This window comes from Danio rerio, chromosome 4 (assembly GCF_049306965.1).
Source record: "Danio rerio strain Tuebingen ecotype United States chromosome 4, GRCz12tu, whole genome shotgun sequence".
In the NCBI taxonomy this organism is placed as follows: Eukaryota; Metazoa; Chordata; class Actinopteri; order Cypriniformes; family Danionidae; genus Danio; species Danio rerio.
In genome coordinates, this window is record NC_133179.1 from 21,458,763 (window position 1) to 21,480,000 (window position 21,238).

General features: G+C 35.2%; 1 protein-coding gene across 51 annotated transcripts in view; it reads left to right on the top strand.

Annotated features, from left to right (window-relative positions):
• nav3 (neuron navigator 3) overlaps positions 1 to 21,238 on the top strand; it is a 177,899-nt gene that overhangs the window by 50,986 nt on the left and 105,675 nt on the right. For all 51 annotated transcript variants that reach the window (XM_073946576.1, XM_073946590.1, XM_073946582.1 and 48 more), the window contains exons 4-5: positions 10,837 to 10,909; positions 18,611 to 18,794. In XM_073946576.1, coding sequence (XP_073802677.1) covers positions 10,837 to 10,909; positions 18,611 to 18,794 — 257 coding nt within the window. The remainder of the gene's footprint in view (positions 1 to 10,836; positions 10,910 to 18,610; positions 18,795 to 21,238) is intronic.

Consider the following 21,238-nt stretch of genomic DNA (forward strand, 5'->3'; position numbering starts at 1 on the left):
GTATGTAAAGGTTTTACAGTGAGGAAGTGTGTCTGTTTATAAGAAACTGTTTACGGGAAGTTGGGGTTGTGGAGGAATCTGACATACACACACTGTGTAGCAGCCAAGCTTCATGCTCGTAACCCATCAGCACTTTTTTGCAGATTTATTTCTGATTGCGGTTATTGTTAGAATTTGATTGATTGTATCGGGTCGTGCAAAAACAGCATGCCTTGTTAATACAGTAAGTGGGATGCTGATGTAAATGGAAAATTAAAAAATGTGCCCATCAGTAATAGTCAGTATTGTGACTCTTCAGAAGTCTTCCATAGCAAAATCTTCAGGCGTTGTCCACATTAATACATTTTGGCCATCAATCCACACTCATAAAGAATTTTTAGGCTTTGGTTTTGAAAACGCTCTTCAAATTAGATAACTTTTAAGATGATGCATTTGAATTGTGAAAACAGAGGCTTGCAAAATAGATGACGGTTTTCTTGTCATGTGACTAATTTAGCTATAGTGGATGAAATTTTAGAGCTGTTGTTTGGAATGCTCTTTGTTTGGACAGCATTATTAAAGATTAATGTCATTTTGTACATGTTCCAGATTGCTTTCCTTCAAAGGACATGGTATGTTTACTTAAAACTGTTGTTTTGGCATGTTTCCCAGACTAAAGTCTCACTTGCTTTTGCAACTTTACACTCCTGTGTTACTTACAGCAGCGACTCCACTTCACTGTCAGTCTGTTAAAAAAACTTGGTGCTTTTCCTCGACCAAATTGATGTTTCAGTAAAAGCTGGAAAGTAATTAAGGAGTTGTAATGTATTGCAACACCAATTGGAAATGACACAGCTCAAGGTGTCTTAAATCTTAACACATCCAAACAGTTTCAGTCATTTCAGTGTAGATGACCAATTTTTGGGAAGTGATTGAAAATGGTAGTGTGGATGCGGAGAATTTTTATATAAATTTATCTTTTTCAAAATGATCCAGATTGGTGTAGATTGGCGTATCCTCAGACTGACATTGGGTAAGGACTGGTTTGGGACTAGTCTTCGGAACCAGCAAGCATCAAATAAAGCTTAGTCTAAAAAAGCAAGATTGTTGACCAGCATTTCTTGTTGGTTAATCATCAAAAATGTATGCTGGTGTAAGCTGGAAGTTTCTGGAGAGTGTTGTATAGAAAAGGGTCATTTATGTGTGTTAAACTGGCTTCAGTCTTGGTAAATGTTCAGGAAGTCAGGAAGCTTATGTATTGTAACCTTTTTCCTGTATTTGTTACTGTGTGGCACTTAATATAAAATAGTAAATCATGTCCAGGCTCATAGCGCTAGGAGCTGGCAACCTGCCATTGAGGAATAATCAATTAAAGCTATCATTCAGAAAGGAAATTTCTAATCGATTAGGATCAGATACAGTAAATGTTTTTTCAGTTGTGAACCAATTAAACTTTACAGCTCTGGCATTAGCAAAACGCTTGCTTACGTCCATTAAAAGCACCTGTTAAAAGTGACTCAGCTTCAGTTAAATGAGTGTACTGTTGGGTGCTTTCCCAGGCAATGAAGATGGTTGCTAAATTACATGCGTAATAAACTCTCTCCCATTGATCTGATTGGTCTCTTGGGGCTTAATTAAAGTGGCATGAAGAGAGGCAGATAAATCGCCGCCTACAGGCTGTCTGTTCATTCACTGACCCGTATGGAAACATTTGTTTTTTGAACCGCAACTGTTCCAGAAGCTAAAAAGCCACTTTTCCCATAAGAAACTGCAATGATACCAAGGCTGGTATTCTGATTTGTCTGGAATTTTGGACATGTTGGTCCACCAGATGAGCCCTCTGTGCCATTTGTAGCCTACTCAGTGCGACACCACTATTTCTGGAGGTTATGCGTCAGAATGGGAGTTCCCCAGGACACAAATGTATTCCATAAGCTTGCTTTTATTAGCAGCAATTGCAACATTAGAAGTGATCCCCAAGGCGTGTACACAAATTATTCGGCATATACAACTCTGAATGATCACCAGAAGCGACATTAGAAAATTGGCCCATTTATTATGCACTTTGTAATCTCATTTAGCATTAATATTAAGATGTCACAGAGGAGTCTCTTGGCCGTTGTTTTGGCTGCTTCATCAAATCCCTGTTTGCACCTCTTTCCACTCTCATCAGCCATTATGAGGACAAATTCAGTCTGACAGTGTTGTCTTGTCCCTAAAACTGGAAGGCACAGGAACCGAGCATCCGGAGAGCGCCTTTGAACAAAACTAGACACCCTCTAGCTCGGAAGAAAACACAAAAAAAATCCAAACAGTGCCATAAAAAACCATTCAGCTGCTTCAGAATACTAATCTGTATAATTAAAACATTCATTAATAAACCATATTACACTTCAGATGTATTGCCACACTACTGTACAGCAATTCCCATAATGTTCATCTCATAATAAACTCAAGTATTGTAACTGTTGTAAGCAGGGATCCCACTGGTCATGGAACTTCAGGAATATCATGGAATTTAAAAAGGTCTATTCCAGTCATTGTAAGTTAGGGAAATCAATACATTTAAAGTCCAAGTCATGGAATATCAGAGATTTTTGTTTTTCATTTTTAAATTATTTTGTCTATTTTTATGGTTAGAGTTGTTTGTCACTACAATTTTATAAATTTCCAGTCGTCAACCAGCAACCAAATATAGTCACCTACTGTAGCTGTGTCCGTTAAAATACATCTGTGGATGTTTTTGTTCCGCTCAGTGCTTAATAAGTCCCTCCTGAATTTTGTGGGAAAATTGTTAAATTATTGTGGCCTAAAATGATACTGAAACTATTTGTGGCATCTTATTTCGTGTTGTTTTACTGTGGCTGAAAATAGATTGCAATAATGTCACTGATGCGGGTCACAAACCTAAGGAGAAGTGCAGCACCTTGCCATGTCTCTGACATCCTGAGGTATCAGACACCATCTACACACATTCTATATGCAAAAAAATATGGTATTTGATATGAAACAGAGAAGAGTGTCTTGGTAAATTTTAATGGGAAATCTGTGGGCAAGCTCCACAGAATTTTGTGTTATTTGCATGCTTTTACATTTAATTAAACAATCGCACAATCCCAAAATTCTAGAAGGACATTTCAACAGATGCTTTTATTTTTAAACATTTATTCTGAGTTATGGAAATTCAGCTTTTTAGTCAGTGACAGCCATTTGGCTTAGGGTGATAACCCTGTGTAAATCTGTATATATGCATACGAGCTGCTGAGAGCGTGTCCTACAGGTTTGCATTTGTGGTCATCTTGAGAGGCTTCCTCTCCCGGTTGTATGGGAGGACCAGCTGAGTTAAGTGTGTTAGGGCTTGTAAAGTGTCTGCATCATCTGTGCTCCATCTGTTTGCAATGTAGAGTCTGACAGCTGAGAGATGTGCTCCTCAATGCGTCCACTGAGATCATGATGTCTCTGATGGCACACCACATTTAACTTCATCTGAATAATACAGCATCTTACAGTAGAGAGCTTAGGATGATCAGCTGGTTTAGCTAGGTTGGTCTACAAGATTTAACGGATTAAAGATTAATTTATCAGATTTTTTTATGGTTATGTTTCATGGTTTTTCCATGGTGTGTTGATGGAGTTAATCTTATCAATCAGTTCATTAAAAGATGGACTTTTGGTATTTTGTTCTTTTGATTAGCTAATACATCAAGTGGATGATTTGACTGAATTTGGTTAGTTAACAGATTTGTTTATTAAATGGGTGTATTTTATATCTTAAATGAGTTGGTTTATTTATTAGGTGAAGTACATACTATCAAAACAGTTGTTAATTAGGTAATGTGTATTAGTTTAATGAGATGTCTAAAATTTTCATCTTCACTGAGTAGTTTTGTTTGTAAGTTAAGTCATCGGTTAGGTGGACTCAATATTATAGTGATTTATGATATATGAAACTTTAAATATAAAAAATATCTTTTCAAAACAAGCAGCTTTTTTTCTGCCTAATTCACACTACAAGATTTTTAATGCGATTTAAGTTAACAAGCTGATAAAGGGGAAAATCTGTTTACGATCGACGCTCAGCAGATATGGATCGTTTACATATTGTGTAGTGTGAAATACCTGTGATTTAAAGAAACTTCAAGTTATTTTATGTAGTCTGAACAGCACAGTGATCTGCCAATTTTTGAAGTCATGTAGTGGGAACTTTCCTTTAGTTGGCTGCAAAATTTTCAGCCCCTCATGCATGGATTAAAATGACCACTGGTAATTATTCAGCAAACACATTAATTTAAGTAAGCCTGATGGTTCATTCCACTGTAAAGTCAAAGGAAAATTATTGAATGAAAGTAAACCTAAAAATGATGTTCTCCCTTGTTTAATAAAATGTTTGAAGTTTGATGTTTTTAGGTCATCTCTGACCAACGAATAACATAGACTGCTGTAATATAAATGTTTCAGCAGACTTGTTTTTTATCTTTAGCTGTACCAATTTTTTGTGTAGCAGGTGGTGGTCATCTTAAATATTTTTCAGTTCAGTTCATCTCTCACACTTACTTTCTTTCTCAGCTTTTGCTGTAGCTTTGACAGAGGGGTTGAGGAGTTGCCCAAAATCATGGGACATTTCTCACAATGTCTTTTCATGTGTTTAACGCCACATAGTGACACTTGACGTTCAGATTTTACTAGTGACGTTCAGCGTTTGACATTAGCTCTGACCTTTTCTCCTGAGCTTGTAGACATAACAAAAATGCTTCTGATTGTTTCCTGTCAGATATATTTACTCTCACTGGACTGTGATTGTGCTTTGACCTCCGAAGAGGGAGGATCTGTTTTTGGATTGATGGCTCTTCTGCCTTTTTCACTTTTGACAGGGAATCATTTTGGTAATTGTCTGAATTTCAATCCTCTTAGAAATTACAGTACCTCGAGGTTGTCAGGTTCTGATGTCTTTTTTTTTCTTCTTCAGACATGTTTGACATGCTTTCAAAATCTAATTTCTGTGTCCTGTTGTAATCATGTCTTCCAAGACATTTTCACAGTTAGGCGAATGAAGGAAATGTTCATTCATTATATCGTCGACAAACACTTTTGACAGACATTTTAATGGCGCTCCAAATATCCGCTCTCCCAGAGTGAAAATCAGAGCGTCTAAGCCTCTGATTACATCTCACATCGACGCTTTCTATGTGGTTCATTCAAATTCTGCTCAGCAACAATGAGACGCTTATTAATACTACACAGAGAAAACTATAGGAGTAATCCGGTGAAATCCCAGAGCAACTCTTTTCTTTTAGGAAATCTGCAAAGATCAAACCATGAAATAGACAGCATAGGATAACCACAGCAAAGACTCATGGTTTTAGATATAAATATGTAAAATAGGTTGTTTGACCAAAAAAGCAAATCTGTCACCCACTACATTATTTACAAGTCCACACGATTAATTTCAGATGACAACCCTAGTGATACAAGTAATATAAATTCTGTCATCATTTGCTTACCCTCAAGTAATTACTGTACAAATCCTTACATGGGATACAAAAGAAAAACATTTGTATACTCCTCTAGTCATTCCACTGTTTCATTGTGCTTTTGGATATTTTTTGGCTTTCAAGAAATACATTTTTAAACAACCTTTATCTGCATTTACATACATTTGTTACATTGCAGTGTGAGATAGGTATTCTTACATGTTTTGAGAACACAGATGCTTGAACGCTGCACCTCCACCAGTCTTGTGCAGGACAGCGACTGCAGACTGATCTATTTAGTTGCTAATTAGACAGAGGAGGCCACAGGAATTTAACGACTGTCGTCATAGGCTGGCATCTTAATGGCTCAGCTATGGTTTTCTGTCTCAGCGCCCACTGGGCACAGAGAATGGCATGCTGAAGTTGGCACTGAGGTGGTTCTAACAAACATGCCAAACATTACAATAACACTATAAGTGCAGTCTTATTTGTTGTGTCTGTGAATTAAGAAAAATAAGTTATTAATTTATCACAATCTGGTCCTGAACAGGAAAGGGAAAATGCAGTGTTAAATTATTTCGACTTGGTTTGTAATTTGAGCAATAAATTTTGTCAGTATAGTGTGACAATATGCTTATGCGTTTGAAATGATATAAATGTGTTTGATAAATAGTATCTTAATGCAGTAATGGTGAGCATATTTTAAAAACACATTTTCACCCGTACAGACATCATATTGTAACACTTCATGGCGCAAGTTGTCACAATAGCAACCTGCCAAATTTTGAGCAAAACAGAAATAGTAAAGCTTTATGAGAACAAGACATTCTTATATGAGAACAAAAAGATTGTAACATACAAACGATGATATACAAAAATAATAATGACTATATTAAAACTATTGCTAAAATTAAAGGCAAAACCTTTTTTAAAAACACATTTGACGAATGTGAAAAATATTAGGAATAGTCAAATTTTTAGGTCACTTTATTTTGATGGTCCGTTTGTTGAATTTAAGTTACATTGCAACGAATTTTCATTAGATTATAAGTAGACAATTAGGTTGGGGTTTGGGTTAGTGTAAGTTGACATGTACTTGCAAAGTTTCTTTTGGTCAGTTAAGTGTATGTTGAAGGACTGTTAAATGTCAGTATCAACAGACATTAAGCAGACAGTCTACTAATATTCAAATGAGTTATCAGAATAAAAGTGTTACCAATTTTTATATAAAAAAAGTAAAGTAAAAATAAACAAATAAATAGGTAACTTTAGAAAAGAGAATTTGGGTTAAAGTATAACTCAATATATAGCGTATGTATAACGTAAAATACAAACATAGAACTATTTCTCATAGATATCAGCTTTTTTTAAAAATGTTTTTTGATGTGTTAAATGTAAGCTAAAATGTAAGATACGACTGAAGAGAAAATATAAATTAACTTAAATTCATACTATTCATATATATTGTTATAAACTGTGTGAGTGTGTCCTATCAAACGTACTTTGTAATTATGAACAGCATATCAAATTCATGTGCATGCGGTCAACACGATCAGAGGAAATGAAATGCTACAAAACGACAGCAGCTGTCTCTCTAAAAACCCCTCTAAAAAAGTGCTGGAGAAACACAGCGTTTATGTGTTGTCCTGGCTCTGAGTGGATTTTAAGTGTAAGCCATATAATTGAGGCTTGAGACCATTTGTATTTCTTGCAAGTGTTGGAGCAGCAACGCTTTCCAAAGCCAGCACTTATACCCTACGGTTACCCGATATGCTTGGAACCGGTCCCTGCACAGCCATCCTGGCCCCTCAGCATCTGGATCCACACAGTGCAAACATTTACTCTGCATTAAAGCCTTGTTCTGATAAGTGTGTTGTATAGATTAAACACGATTGGATTTATGACAGCTGCAACTCACGGCGACAGAAAAGCAAAAAAGAGACATTAACCAAACCCATGGTTATTTTCCATCCCGTTTAGATCTGCGTCGGTTCTCTTATAAATTTCTCAATATTATTTTGTGAAAATATACCTCATCAAAACCTTCTCCTCCCTAATTGCGTTTAATGACATATCTGGTGCTGGAAAATGTCAGTTTATGTCGGAAAAACAGATGATCTGACTTTTCCCGGAGAGTTGTTAAAATCCCACAGGGTTTGAAAAAGCGGCGGTTCGGCATTTAAAGCTGCCGAGAAGCTCTGCTCGCCATTAGCGTATAGAATCACGGTTTATATTTGTGTACATCGCTGTGAGGCAGACTAAAAATAAACAGAGCGATGGGCTGATGGGACGGCTATTAAAACCAGGATGGAATTTCCAACCATACTTATGGGATTATATCCGTAACGGACACCGAACTTGATGATCTCCTCACTTTTAAAGCGCAAACCCCATTCTTACGTCTGTCCGCTTGGGTCTGTCAATCAACATTTGCACTTTTGGTGTCGGCAACAAATGTTCGGACCATCGCTGAGACATTATGAGCTATCATATATCGTAAACACTCCAGAAAAGTGTTAAACGATGCGGTTGAAATTCCAGGCCGGCGTTTAGCGTTCAACCACAATAATGTTAAGTGTGTTTCATCTGCGTTGAAAATGTCTGAATCAGTTTTTTGGTCGGGACTTGCTGTCGGGTGCCCATGTGCGCGGGTGCCGTCGCCTTAATGAGACTGCAATGAAAAGCAGCCCATCTTTGGTGCACCACACATGTTCTGCCCAGTGTCGCCATTAAAGGAGCTTTATGAGATGAGATAATCAAACCTTTAAAGTGTATTAGACTTGTTGCGTTCGCGGCCGTGTGTGGGATGTGTGTCATATGAAAAACATAGGGACAGATGTAAGAAGAAACAAGATGCTGTTAATGTAGGTCACTTTAACAATTGCTTATTCATTTTGTGATTGTGTGTGGGAGTTAATGCTGGATGGGATCTGTGTAGATCTGGATGTATTGAGGATGGAGTCTTGTGAAAGACTGTAAATCGTTGTTATATTAAGACAGCTGTGAGAATGACCTTAAATTATTGAGTCCAATCTGCCTTTACAGCAGATCTGCAGCTTTTTAGTAAGCAATGACAGTTAGTGGGACCTGTACTGAACTGTAGATATACAGTGCACCGATTGAACCCTGTTTAAAAAGAATCAGTCTTAAGGTGTGTTCACATCTCTCTAAAAGACACGTATAATAGCTAGATTACAGCATGTCATTTATCAGACATTTGACAACCCGATAAAAGTCAGTTCAGCATGTTTAACTGGCAAAAACAAGCTCTGACAGACACTGACAGGGCCAACACACTGATACAACAAAATGTTAAAGACGTTCTGAAAATTCTGTCGTTTACTCATCTTCAAGTACAAGTAGATACATTCAGGATAGAGGTAGCCAGACACATTTCTGCTCACTGATGATTTGCCATTAAATTACATTCTGTTAAAATAGGTGTATATTTCCATATAATGTCCAGCTAGTCATTTAAACTACTGTATATACTGACAAAAACAATTGCATACAATTAAAGTGGCTATTTGCAAATAGCAATAGATACTGTTTACTTAAGGAAAATAGCATATTTTTCAGAAGTACATGCTATTAACACAGATGATGATTAAACTAACCTCTAAATTGCAGTTTGCATTTAGACAGTACAGGGGAATTGAAGATGCTAATCTTAAACTGTTAAATTACCTGTTTAATCACCTGGAAAAGCCTAAGACCCATGCCAGATTGTTGTTTCCATACATACTCATTTACACACATACACTACGGCCAATTTAGCTTACCTAATTCACTTATACCAAATGTCTTTGGACTGTGGTGGAAACAGGAGCGCCCAGAGGAAACCCACTCGAACATAGGGAGAACATGCAAACTCCACACAGAAATGCCAACTGACCCAGCCAAAGCTCAAACCAGCGACCTTTTTGCTATGAGGCAATCATGCTTTTATAATATGATATTTAGTAAATGAGAATCCTGAAATTGATGCTTATTGGGGCATTGACGTTTTTCCTACACCTTCACCTAACACTAACCATAAACACCTCCTTATTAAATATCAATTAGGAGATATAGTATTTACACCTCGAAAGGCATAAACCAAACCATCACAGAAAACAATGTGCATTATTACATTTTCAAAATACTTAATTTTATATGATTTGTGAGTCTTTTTACTCATGAGAATTATTCATCCTCAAATAATCAATTCTATATATATGATAGCAACAACTCAAAGCATTTAAGCAACCACACCATTAAAAATTTCCCCACAAAGTCAAAATGTAGTGGTACTTTATTATGGGAAATTTGGTTCCCACAGCACAAGGAAAACAGGTTACTCACTCATTAGATGGTTCTTCCTAAATAATTCTGTCAAGGGTTTCTAACTTTCTATTATTCTGTTTGTTTAGTAGGGGAATGAACATCAGCAATCTTAAAATATGTATCTTTTTGCCCCACATAAGACTTACTAACCTCAGAAAAAGAGTAAAAGTAATACAAAAACTAGTGATTTTTCAGCAGCGCATACTGTATAGTATAAAAGTACAGTAGCATGTCTAAAACCAGTGATAACTGAGGCTCTACAATACACCAAGCCTCTATAATACCCATTAAAACATATTGGAAAGTGTCTCAAGAGTGACCTTTCCTTGTGAAAGTGTGCATTATTGGCAGTATTAGTAACCTTCCCTCAGGGTGTCATGTATTGTATGAGCTGAGTCAACTGTCCTGCTCACAAGCACAATGCATTCCTCACAGCGCTGTGGATGTCGCTTAATAATATAGTGCGGTTGAGTCCACTGACCAGCCTTGACCCTACTGTAACTCTTCTACAGTATTACTAATGCAAAATATGCCAGTCATGCGTATCTCATGGCCGGAGACCCTTTGTGTGCCCATGAGTGCAGGCGCCAGGACTTTACCACACTTTCAGTCAAGCGCTGTATTATTACGGCCCAGCTCTACGTTTGTCAGTGTGTGTGTGAGTAGGTGTGACACACTGCCGTCCCACTGTCACACACCAGTCCGTCTCACAGAGGTCAGCCAGGGGTCGTGACACTGTCTGACTCACGACAATAGAGGCTTTGTGGACATAAGGCCATGGACGTGTCCCCGCTTAACGCCAACATGCACACGTCAGACACACACACACCAGTCAAGCTGTCAAACATGCTGAAATATGCTGTTTCTGAATGGGAGCATCAGATGAAGCCATCACAGTCTGCGTCAATTGAAGTACTCTGAATACTGACAGGAAAGTGTGTAAGGTTCAGTAAAGCCATTATGTGACATCACTGAACTCTCGCACACACACACCGTTCACATCCTCAATGTGTTGTGCATGTGTTGGTGAGTTTGCTGATGTCTTTGTGTTTTCTTTCAGATTGAGAATGTGGAGTGCTGTCTGAGTTTCTTAGGGGCCAGAGGTGTCAGTGTTCAAGGGCTCTCTGCTGAAGGTAAGACCCTTTTCCAAACTGCACAACAGCTGATAAATGCCTTCACTAATAGGCCTTCTATTCTTATCATTTGTGGTGTTATTTGCTGATTATGTTTAGAGTTAAAAATCCTACTTACATTTCTACCCGTGACATGCAGTGGAAATGCACTGCATTTTCGGGTAATTACCTGTAATCGTATCTTTAAATGTGTGGTTGGTTTACATTTTAATCATATTATTGGATGTGCACTCCATCTGTTACACTGCCCATATCATATAGTGAAGTGTTTCTTGTCAATAGGGGGTCACAAGTAGATGTATTCACACTATACAAGTTTTGAATCAATAAAATATAGTATTATAGTTGTCCATAATAATTCAGCCATATGTAAATAACAAAATAAATCACAAAAGTCATTTGAAACATCAAAGCAAACTATTTACATCTGTGTATTTCTGCTTTAAAATCAGTTAATTGAAATTTATGATGACACAAAATAAAAAATGTGGGTAAAATATGGACAAACTCAAACATTTATCATTTTCCTGATAGAGTTTCTCCATATATTTACCCAATGTTAGGTTGGGTCTTATTTTATTTATTATGTTAATATTAATTATGTTAATATAAATTATTTTACTTGTATGTAATAATGTAATTACTGTGATTTTACTTGAATGTAATAATATTACAACAGTAGCAACAACAAAAACTACAAGAACGACTGTATTATTATTATTATTATTATTATTATTATTATTACTACTACTACTACTACTACTACTACTAGTAGTAGTAGTAGTACTATTCTTATGTTGTTGTTATTTAATGTCTGTATTAATTATTATTAATAGCAGACAAATCAGAAGAAATATTGGTAACACTTTATTTTGATGGTCCACAGTATTAGAGTGTCTGCTTAATACCTGTTGATACTGCTCCTTTAACCAACATTTAACTGACTATAAGAAACTCTGCAAGTACATGTCAACTTTCACTAACCCTAACCATAAGCCTAACCCTAAACCTAACATTCTACTTATAATCTAATGAGTAGTTGGCATGTAGATGCAATGTAACTTAAATTCAACAATTGGACCATCAAAATAAAGTGTGACCAAAATATTTAAACTATTTTGGGGTCTTTCCCACAGTTTTGACATTTTTTTAACTTTTAAGTTTTAAAATAGTCAATTATATATGTGATAACAACAACTCAAAGCATTCAAGCAACCACACATTAACAAATACCTCAGAACAAAATACACAACAGTACCCTTGCATTTACTCATACCATAAAGCATTATACTTGTTAAGCTGACAAGCAAAAATCATGGTTTTAGATTTTTGTCCTTGTATCTTTAAGTGACACGTTGTTGTGTTCATGTACAGTAAAAGTGAGACGGAGCATTTGAACCCAGAGACAAGCTGAAATTTCAGTTAAATCATTTTTAGATGGTTTTATTTTTCTCAAAACTGCTGCATAGACAAACCACAAAGATTCTTGATTTTCTTTTAGAAGCTCAAATGTACTAAATGCTGTGCAAAGATATCATTACCCTAAAGCAGGCTGGATACTGTATTCACTGTCCTGCTAAACTCAGCACCATGAGTGCACAAGACCAGAAATACACTGTAGATTGGGTTTCTCAATGCTTTTATCACACACTCGCCCTTTTCTCTATGTGTGTGTGTGTGTGTGTGTGTGTGTGTGTGTCTATGTGGGTGTCTATGTGTGTGTATGTTCCTTTTAGCTTGTTTCCTAAACTGTGAGCCTAATTAAATTAAAGGTTTCAAGGTTGGAGTTTTGAACTCAAAATGATTAGCCCTCATGAGAAATTTTAGTTCTTTTTAAATTAATTCCCAAGTGCCTTTCAACTGAGATAAGGTTTTTAAACATAATATCTTGAATAACTATTTTCTAATAACTAATTATTTTGTCTTTGCCATGATAACATTGTAGCATATTTTAATAGTTATTTTACCAGATATTAGTATCCACATTCAAATGCATAACTAGTTTAATTATGTTAATTAGGCAAGTCATTGGGCAACAGTGGTTTTGTAAAAAGTTAAGGAGATAATAGCCCCTTTCACACATACAGACCTTTCTGGAAAATTGCCGGCAATTTTCCGGAAAGGTTGTATGTGTGAACAGGTCCTTTTTGAAAATACTGGTAAATTCGTTCTGGCTATTTTCCGGAAAGAGAAGTTGTAACATTACCGGCAATTTGCCGGAATGCTGCGCTGTGTGAATGCAGAAGGAAGATTCCCGTAATAAGCGCGGGCACGTCTAGAACGTGCTGACGTGAGACGTCTGCTTTAGCCAATCACAACAGTCAGACGCATTTACGTCCGCGCGGTTTGTGAGGATAAAAGCCTTTGAATATTTTTCCAGACACATTTTGCTGCTAGAAGTTAGTCAGATCACGTTTATATGTTCTTCTTAATGCCAACTGTGTAAATAATCATCGATGAGATGCTTATGATAAGCCGTTGTTTGTTTACCTTCAAGCTTTGCGTGCGCCTATGAGCGCCTGCACACGCACATATTATGAACATCTCGACATGCGAAAGTGATCCTGCGAAAGTTGTTCACAATATTGATCATCCACAGAGTTTGTAATTTAGTCAAATGTTTACAAATACAAGCGCAGCCATTTAAAGCTCATTTGTGGCAAATGATGTCAGAATTTACCGGTATTTTGGAATGGATGTGTGAATGCTCTTTTCCGGAAAATTTCCGTAACGTCCTCGTCTGTGTGAACAGAGCTTTTTTGAATATACCGGTAAAGTCGTTCTGGAAATTTTCCAGAAATTTACCGGTATCACTGTGTGAAAGGGGCTAATAATATTGAATATTGAATAGTATAAAATAAAACGGATGAATGGATGGTTGGATGGATGGATGGATAATTAGGTGGTTGGTTGGTTTTATGCAACCAATACTAATATAAATAAGACTTTCTCCAGAGGAAAAAAAATAATGCAAATACTGTGAGCATTTCCTTGCTCCATTAAGCATAATTTTATATACTATTTTTAAAAATATTACATATCACAGGAGGGTAACAGTTTTTGAATTTATTGAACTGTTTCTCCTGGAAAACAATGCGATTAAATGTAGAGCAGATCAAATTTAAACGTCTAATACAATTATAAATAAATTGCCATTCCTAATAAAAAAATATAATAATTTAACTAAATATATATTACACTATGAGTGTAGCTGTCACATTGGCTTCTATTTATCATTCTAAGTAACTTTAAGAGAAACATCTAAAATAAAGTTGGCTCTTAAATGAAACCTAACCTCCTGCAGTGTGAAAGCACATCCTCTCTGCAATAAAGCTGTCCTCTTGACCCCTGCTGAGTGTTATCCTAGCCCTGTTTTCTCCAGAACAGGCCAATAATGATAGGTGCAAACTCTCAATATCCCTCTTCCGGCTGCAGTGGTCTTGACTCTGTGTTCACGGTGTGTAGAGTATCAGAAGCACACAGCGGGATGCCAGTTTTAAGTGCTTTAAAGAGCAGGCCTCACTGTGACCTCTGCACACCCACAGCTTTCATCTCATTGACTGTGAGGGTCTGGTGAAGAGGGGCTTCTGCAGGGTCAGAGGGGGCACCTTTAACACTGCTGACCTGAGCATGAAACCCACCATGACATGAAACACACATTCATATACACAGGTGTGTGAAGATACTGGCTCATGCCAACTCAGCATAACTAAATAGGCACTTCCTTCAAGCAGATTAATCCTTTGCTCAAATAAAAAAAATATCCTCACAGGTCACAGAAGAGAGATCAAGCATGACCCTCTGAGGTATTCAAATTGAAAGACACTCATTAATATGTAAAATACAGGGAGCCTGTTTTCATAGAAATCTCTTTTTCAGCTATATAGTAAAGAGAGTTTTCTTAAAAATGTCATCATAATTGATGAACTGTCAAATATTCCTTTATTTGTAAAATAAAATATGGACATGGTTAATGTTAAATTTAAAAAACTATACAGCAAGGGACTAAAATAACTTTATATTAAACATATATTTTAATAATAAATTGTTATTTTTTATGTATTTAGTTTAAATAGTTTTAAATAATAAGTAAAAAAATAAACAGTAGAAGCGTCACATTGGAATTATTATTATTATTGTTATTGTTATTGTTGTTGTTGTTGTTGTTCAAACTAAACATCAGTTGTAAACTTATTTTCAATATTAGAATGAATGAATGAATGAATGAATGAATAAATAAATGAATTAATTTACTTAATATGAGAAAGGCTATTAATAATAATAATAATCTATTTATTATTATTACTACTACTAAGTGAAGTTTCACAAACTAATTTCGAGAGGAACATGTGATATGATTGATCGCGGCTGGCTTCAATTATCTTTATCCTCAGGTTTCTCTCCCGGCACTATCTTAATATGAACTCTTGAAAAATTAACATTGATTGTCAATCATTCATTCATTCATTCATTCATTGACCAGTCAGTAAACTATATTAGCAATAAATAAATAAAGAGGAGAAGCACATCTAATTGAATATATTAGTATTATTTTTATTATTAATATTAGTAGTAGTAGTATTTTTGTTATTATTTTATTAAAAATAAACGCCAATAAATGCATTTATTTTATTTTATTTAATAAAATAGAAATTAGTTTTAAAAGTATGTCTATTTTATCCAAAGAAGAAAGGAGCACTACTGTTTAAGCAAAAAAAAAATGGCCGAGGTCGCTTGACTGTAAATAGACAATGTATTTGCACTTCCCTGTCTTCACTTCCCTTTATGAACCCATCTAAAAAGATATGCTGTGTGAAAAGATGCTCCACATTTAAAAATCTAAGACGCAAGGTGATTTTTTTTTTATGTGTGCAATGAAAGATGATGAAACATGTATTGCAGGCTAGCTTGCTCATTTTCCTCAAGTGCATAATCTATTAATTTCCATAACCCATATTAACAAGAAACTATGCTTCTAACACCTTAAAAGCTGAACATCCCATCACATTTGTTGGCTTTGAGAAGCTTTGAGTGAATCTTTCAGCTATGTTGAATGATGCAACCATAGCTGCCTAAAGATGCTTTTGGGAAACACACCCCAAAACAGTAATGTCTTTATGTGAATCAACATTGCCAAAATCCAAATGCAGTCCATATGCTGTTGCACAGAGCAACTGAGGGAAAAAGACAAACTCCCTCCATTAATGCAAACATACAAAAAATATTTACAAATTAGCCTGCCTGGATCAACAGTATTTTATTTTCATTTTCTGTATTGACCTAAAGTGCAACGACACCAAATAGTGCCAAATTTCTGTCGCCTGACCCAGAAAATATGCTCTATTCAAACATACCATCTGAACGTTTTATTATGTAGAATACAAATTACAGCTCAGCACGGTCCCAAATTGAACCAGGGGGAGATTAATAACCCCAAACACTGCTGACGGGCAGAACAAACAGGCGGGCTGTCAGAAAGAAAGCAGATTCTTCTCTTTAGCCCTGTCTCAGCACCACCATCTCTCTCGGTTTCTTTCAGCACCAGCCATTAGCAGTGTGTGAGTATGAATGAAGGCCATTTCATAAACGGGCACCAGAGAGGAAAGTGTTGCTGGCAGGCGCAGGAGTGCAGACAATCGATGCCTTTGCCTTCATCTTTAATCCTTTATCTCTGTGATCAGAGCAACCGCGACCTAGCACTTATTCAAACTGGCAACTTCAATTTCAATTGAAAAAAAAAATGTTTGAAAAGCCTTGCTCACAGGATACCTGGCAGCATTCATTTGCATTGCTCTGAATCAGGATAATAAACTTCATCTGACTCTTCAAAGTTTGACTTATTGGAAGCCTCATGAAAGGTCTAAAGTTAGATCTATTGTGTCACAGTACTGGTATTGGTGATGAGTGTATTATTTAAAACATGTTAATTAGGAGTATCACAATATACTGTAGCAATATTTGCTGTAAATGTTGATTTAAAGGGGAAGTTCAACCTGAAATGAAAAATATTAAAAATATATTATATTAAATTATTAATCTAATTATTATTATTAATTATTATTATATTAAAATATGTAATATTCATTCTCCATATACAACAAGAGTTGTGAGACATTCATAAATAAGACCCTGAACTGACACCAGAAAAATAACTGTTCAATATATATATTTATATATATATATATATATATATATATATATATATATATATATATATATATATATATATATATATATATATATATATATATATATAGTTTTTTCTTTTTTTCTTTTTATGGTTTTGTGTGCATAACCTTATTCTTGTAGCTTTGTAACATGATTAAACCACTGACAAAAATTTTTTAAGATATTTTTGCTGCCTTTCTGAACATTGATGAAGGAAAGGAAAGCTCTCGAATTTCATCTAGAATATTTCAATTTGTGTTCTGAATATTGAACGAATGTCTCAGGGGTTTGGATAGACATGAGGTTCAGAAATTAATTTGATAATTATTTTTTTGTGTTTGAACCAATTCTTCAATGTAATACAGTATACTTGTTTATAACCTTGTTTTGGTCCATTTCAATATAAAAGTCTTTGCAACTCACTCATAATGGTATTTCTTTTTTTTCCGCCAAAAATAGTAAAGATGCAGGCTTATGTCATAGGTACAGCTGTGCTAATATACAACCGTATCACAGCTAATAACATTTTTAGGGTTTTTTTTTTTTTGGAAAATGTGAAAATTGCTCACATATACATTTATTCAGGAATACAATGCCAAATGAGGTAACACAAGATCAATAAATCCACAGAGTTTGTCAGTATTAACACTACTCAGAATTAGTAACCATTCATTCATTCTCTTTCCGTCGGCTTAGTCTCTTTATTTATCAGAGATCGCCACAGCGGAATGAACCAGCAACTTATCCAGCATATGTTTTTACACAGGGGATGCCCTTCTAGTTGCAACTGGGAAGCATACATACATACATACTCATTCACTCACATACACTACAGCCAATTTAGTCATTCAATTCACATTCACATTCAGTCATTCAATTCACCTATACCACATGTTTTGACTGTGGGGAAACCAGAGCCCCCCGAGGAAATCTACGCGAACATACAGAGAACATGTAAACTTTCCACAGAAATGCCAACTGACCCAGATGGGACTTGAAGCAGCAACCTTGCTGTGAGGCGACAGTAAGAAAGATGAGTTCCACAAACTGTAGTGAGCTATAGTGAATTCAAACTAATGAGTGTAGTGATTTATTTATTTTATTAAATTACAGCTACCATAATTCTGTAGTGCAAAATCAGATACAGTGAGAGACAGCCCTAATCAGATTCAATAAGGAAAACATCTGTTTACATTTAATTTATGACGCACAAAACAAGACTCCAGACAGTCAAATGACCATGCTAAAGTTGATTCAGACAGTCCCATCTTGTCATCTTGTATCACTTCCTCATTCAGATAACTGAACTTATCTCCCCCTTACTGTATTCTCAAATGACTATAAACACAACTCCAACTTCCCTAAAATGAGCCCAGCAACAGTACCGTGTAACTCTACGGCAGAGTTTAAGCTTGATTCTGCACTAAAAACATGCTGTCGTTACGGTTTGTTGTATCAATGTCATGCCGCCGCTGACAGGATTAAACAACTCTTCCTGTTGTACTTTCTAAATGTGGTGTCTTTGATCTTCAGAGGTGTGTAATGGGAATCTGAAGAGCATCCTGGGTCTGTTCTTCATCCTGTCCCGCTACAAGCAGCAGCAGCAGCACCAGCAGCAGTACCTGCAGTCTCTGGTAGAGCTCCAGCAGCACGTCACACATCAGACCACAGGGGCGGCACAACTGAGCCAGCACAAAACACAAGACATGCAGTCCAGGTAGGACACCTCTTGTGTTGCTTCCTTATTTGAGTCCTGCACACTTAGTCATGAGCTATATAGTTATAAAAATATGTCAAAATGCTAGCCGTAGTTGCACTCTTGATGCAGTTTTTGACACTAAATCTAGTCAATATAAAGTCAATATAAAGTATATATTGTGTTTTATTATATTATAATATATTATATAAAGTTTCACAACCTCTGTTTTACAGAGCGTACACTCAAAATAATCATGTTTCATGCTTGTTCAAACTACTTATTTAAAATAAGCTGAAACAACACAATTCTTGAGTTTTTTTAGACAATTAATTGTTTTATGTTAAATCCACAAAAATTAGTTAAAACAAATAAGCTAACTTAAATCCTTCATGTCGCTACACAAATCGATTGTGTGGAGCCCAGCATTTTTTACAGTGTATTGTTGCACACTAAAAAATTATGTTTGGTGTTTTAACTTTGTATAACTATAAATTTCAAAATGGTTTACAAAATAATCATTGCAAATACAGAAAAAAAGCCTATAATTCATAAAGTAATACACTGATCCTTATGAAATTTGGCATGCACTTTGAACTATGTGATTGTAGAAAAGCTTGCAAAATTTAGTTCTGCCCAAAAGTGGCGTTATAATTAACAATTAAAAAGGTGTGCAATGCTATTTTTTTCTATGGTGATCTGTTCATCGGGTGTACTAGAACATTCTTTTGTGCTTAGTAGTTTGGATTTTTTTTTCACACAATTTACATTATTACAAAAACTTTTCCAGTGCCCGGGACAAACTGCTTGGCTTGTTCCGGGTTTAATGAAGGCCCACCTTTCAAAAATCAAAATGTGTTGTGTTTGGTTTGCTGTCCTATTGCATTGTGATTGGTAAACAGCTTAGATGGCATTTCAGTATTCCCACGCCCTTTACTCAAGCAGTCAGGGAGAGAGTCTTCCAGCTGAATTTGATGAAAGAAAGTTGAGTATATTTCTTGTCAAAAATTTAAATATTTCACATACCCACACACACCCTGGAAACAAAATCTTGACGGTGGCGTTTTAGCAGCTCCAGCTGGCGCAATCCCTGAGAACCATTGCAATCTGCGGGTATATATGCTTTATCACAAAAAGTTACGTTATACTTTCTTGCTCCAGCTAAACTCTTTCTTAAGGAGCTTCTGGGAGTTGTCTGTTATCTGTTATCATTGCCTGTTATCAGTGTTTTCAATGATATAACGTTGTTCAAGCAAAACAAAACAATACTCACGAGTGTTTATGGAAATGGCAGTGATAATTATTTTATACATGTGCTGATATGTTTTATTTACAACAGACACACAATGTTTATGAAGCTTGAAAGTTTACTTTAATCCTCTTCTAGTTAAACAGACACTTATTTAGACACATACTGTATATACAGTAGGCCAGATTTTGGCCGACTCACTGACATCAGTAAAATTCTGGAAAACAACACTTGTAGTCCATTGAGGCTTTCGTGGTTTTAGTTCTTTTTTTTATACCCAAACATGCACTGCACACTGACTAACACATTCAAAAGTGAAATGCATAACAATATCTAATATACTCAACTCAAACCTTTTTTTTTTTTTATTAAGCTCTTTCAAAGACCCTGACTATAGTTAAAGTGTACATGGACATGGAACTTCGCTTGTGTACACGTAACTTCGCCTGTGTTATGGCACTTTGCTGCAATTTTAGTTTTCCTAAACGGGATATTAAAATTGAGTCTGGGTCTGTCTAAAGCGTTGTATGGGCAAATTTAAAAATTTAATAAATTAATTAAACTAGTGTCTAATATGAAATCAAACTAGTTAGTGAAAATATTTCAAAACAAGGGCAGTTAAACAGTGATTATTCTTTATTCATTCAATCATTTTCTTTTTGGCTTAGTCCCTTTATTAATCTGAGGCCGCCACAGCAGAATAAACCGTCAACTTACCCAGCATGTGTTTACACAGCGGATGCCCTTCCAGCTGCATCCCATATCTGGGAAATATCCATGATTATTCTTATACTATGTGAAAATTTTAAAATTATATAATACTTTTCTTTTTACTAGTCATTTACAAGTTTTATTAGCCAAGTAATATTATTTATATGATGTAATGAAATGGGTACTATCAATTAATGCTTAATAAGTCATTTTAATTTGTGTATACTTTAATATTTAAAGATATAATATAATATAATATAATATAATATAATATAATATAATATAATATAATATAATATAAAATAATATAATATAATATAATATAATATAATATAATATAATATAATATAATATAATATAATATGATATGATATAATATAATATAATATAATATAATATAATATAATATAATATATTATATTGTATCCCATCATATAATATTTATTTAATAATTTATATATTTTTTAATAATTTATTTATTATAAAACAACATATTATGTATTAA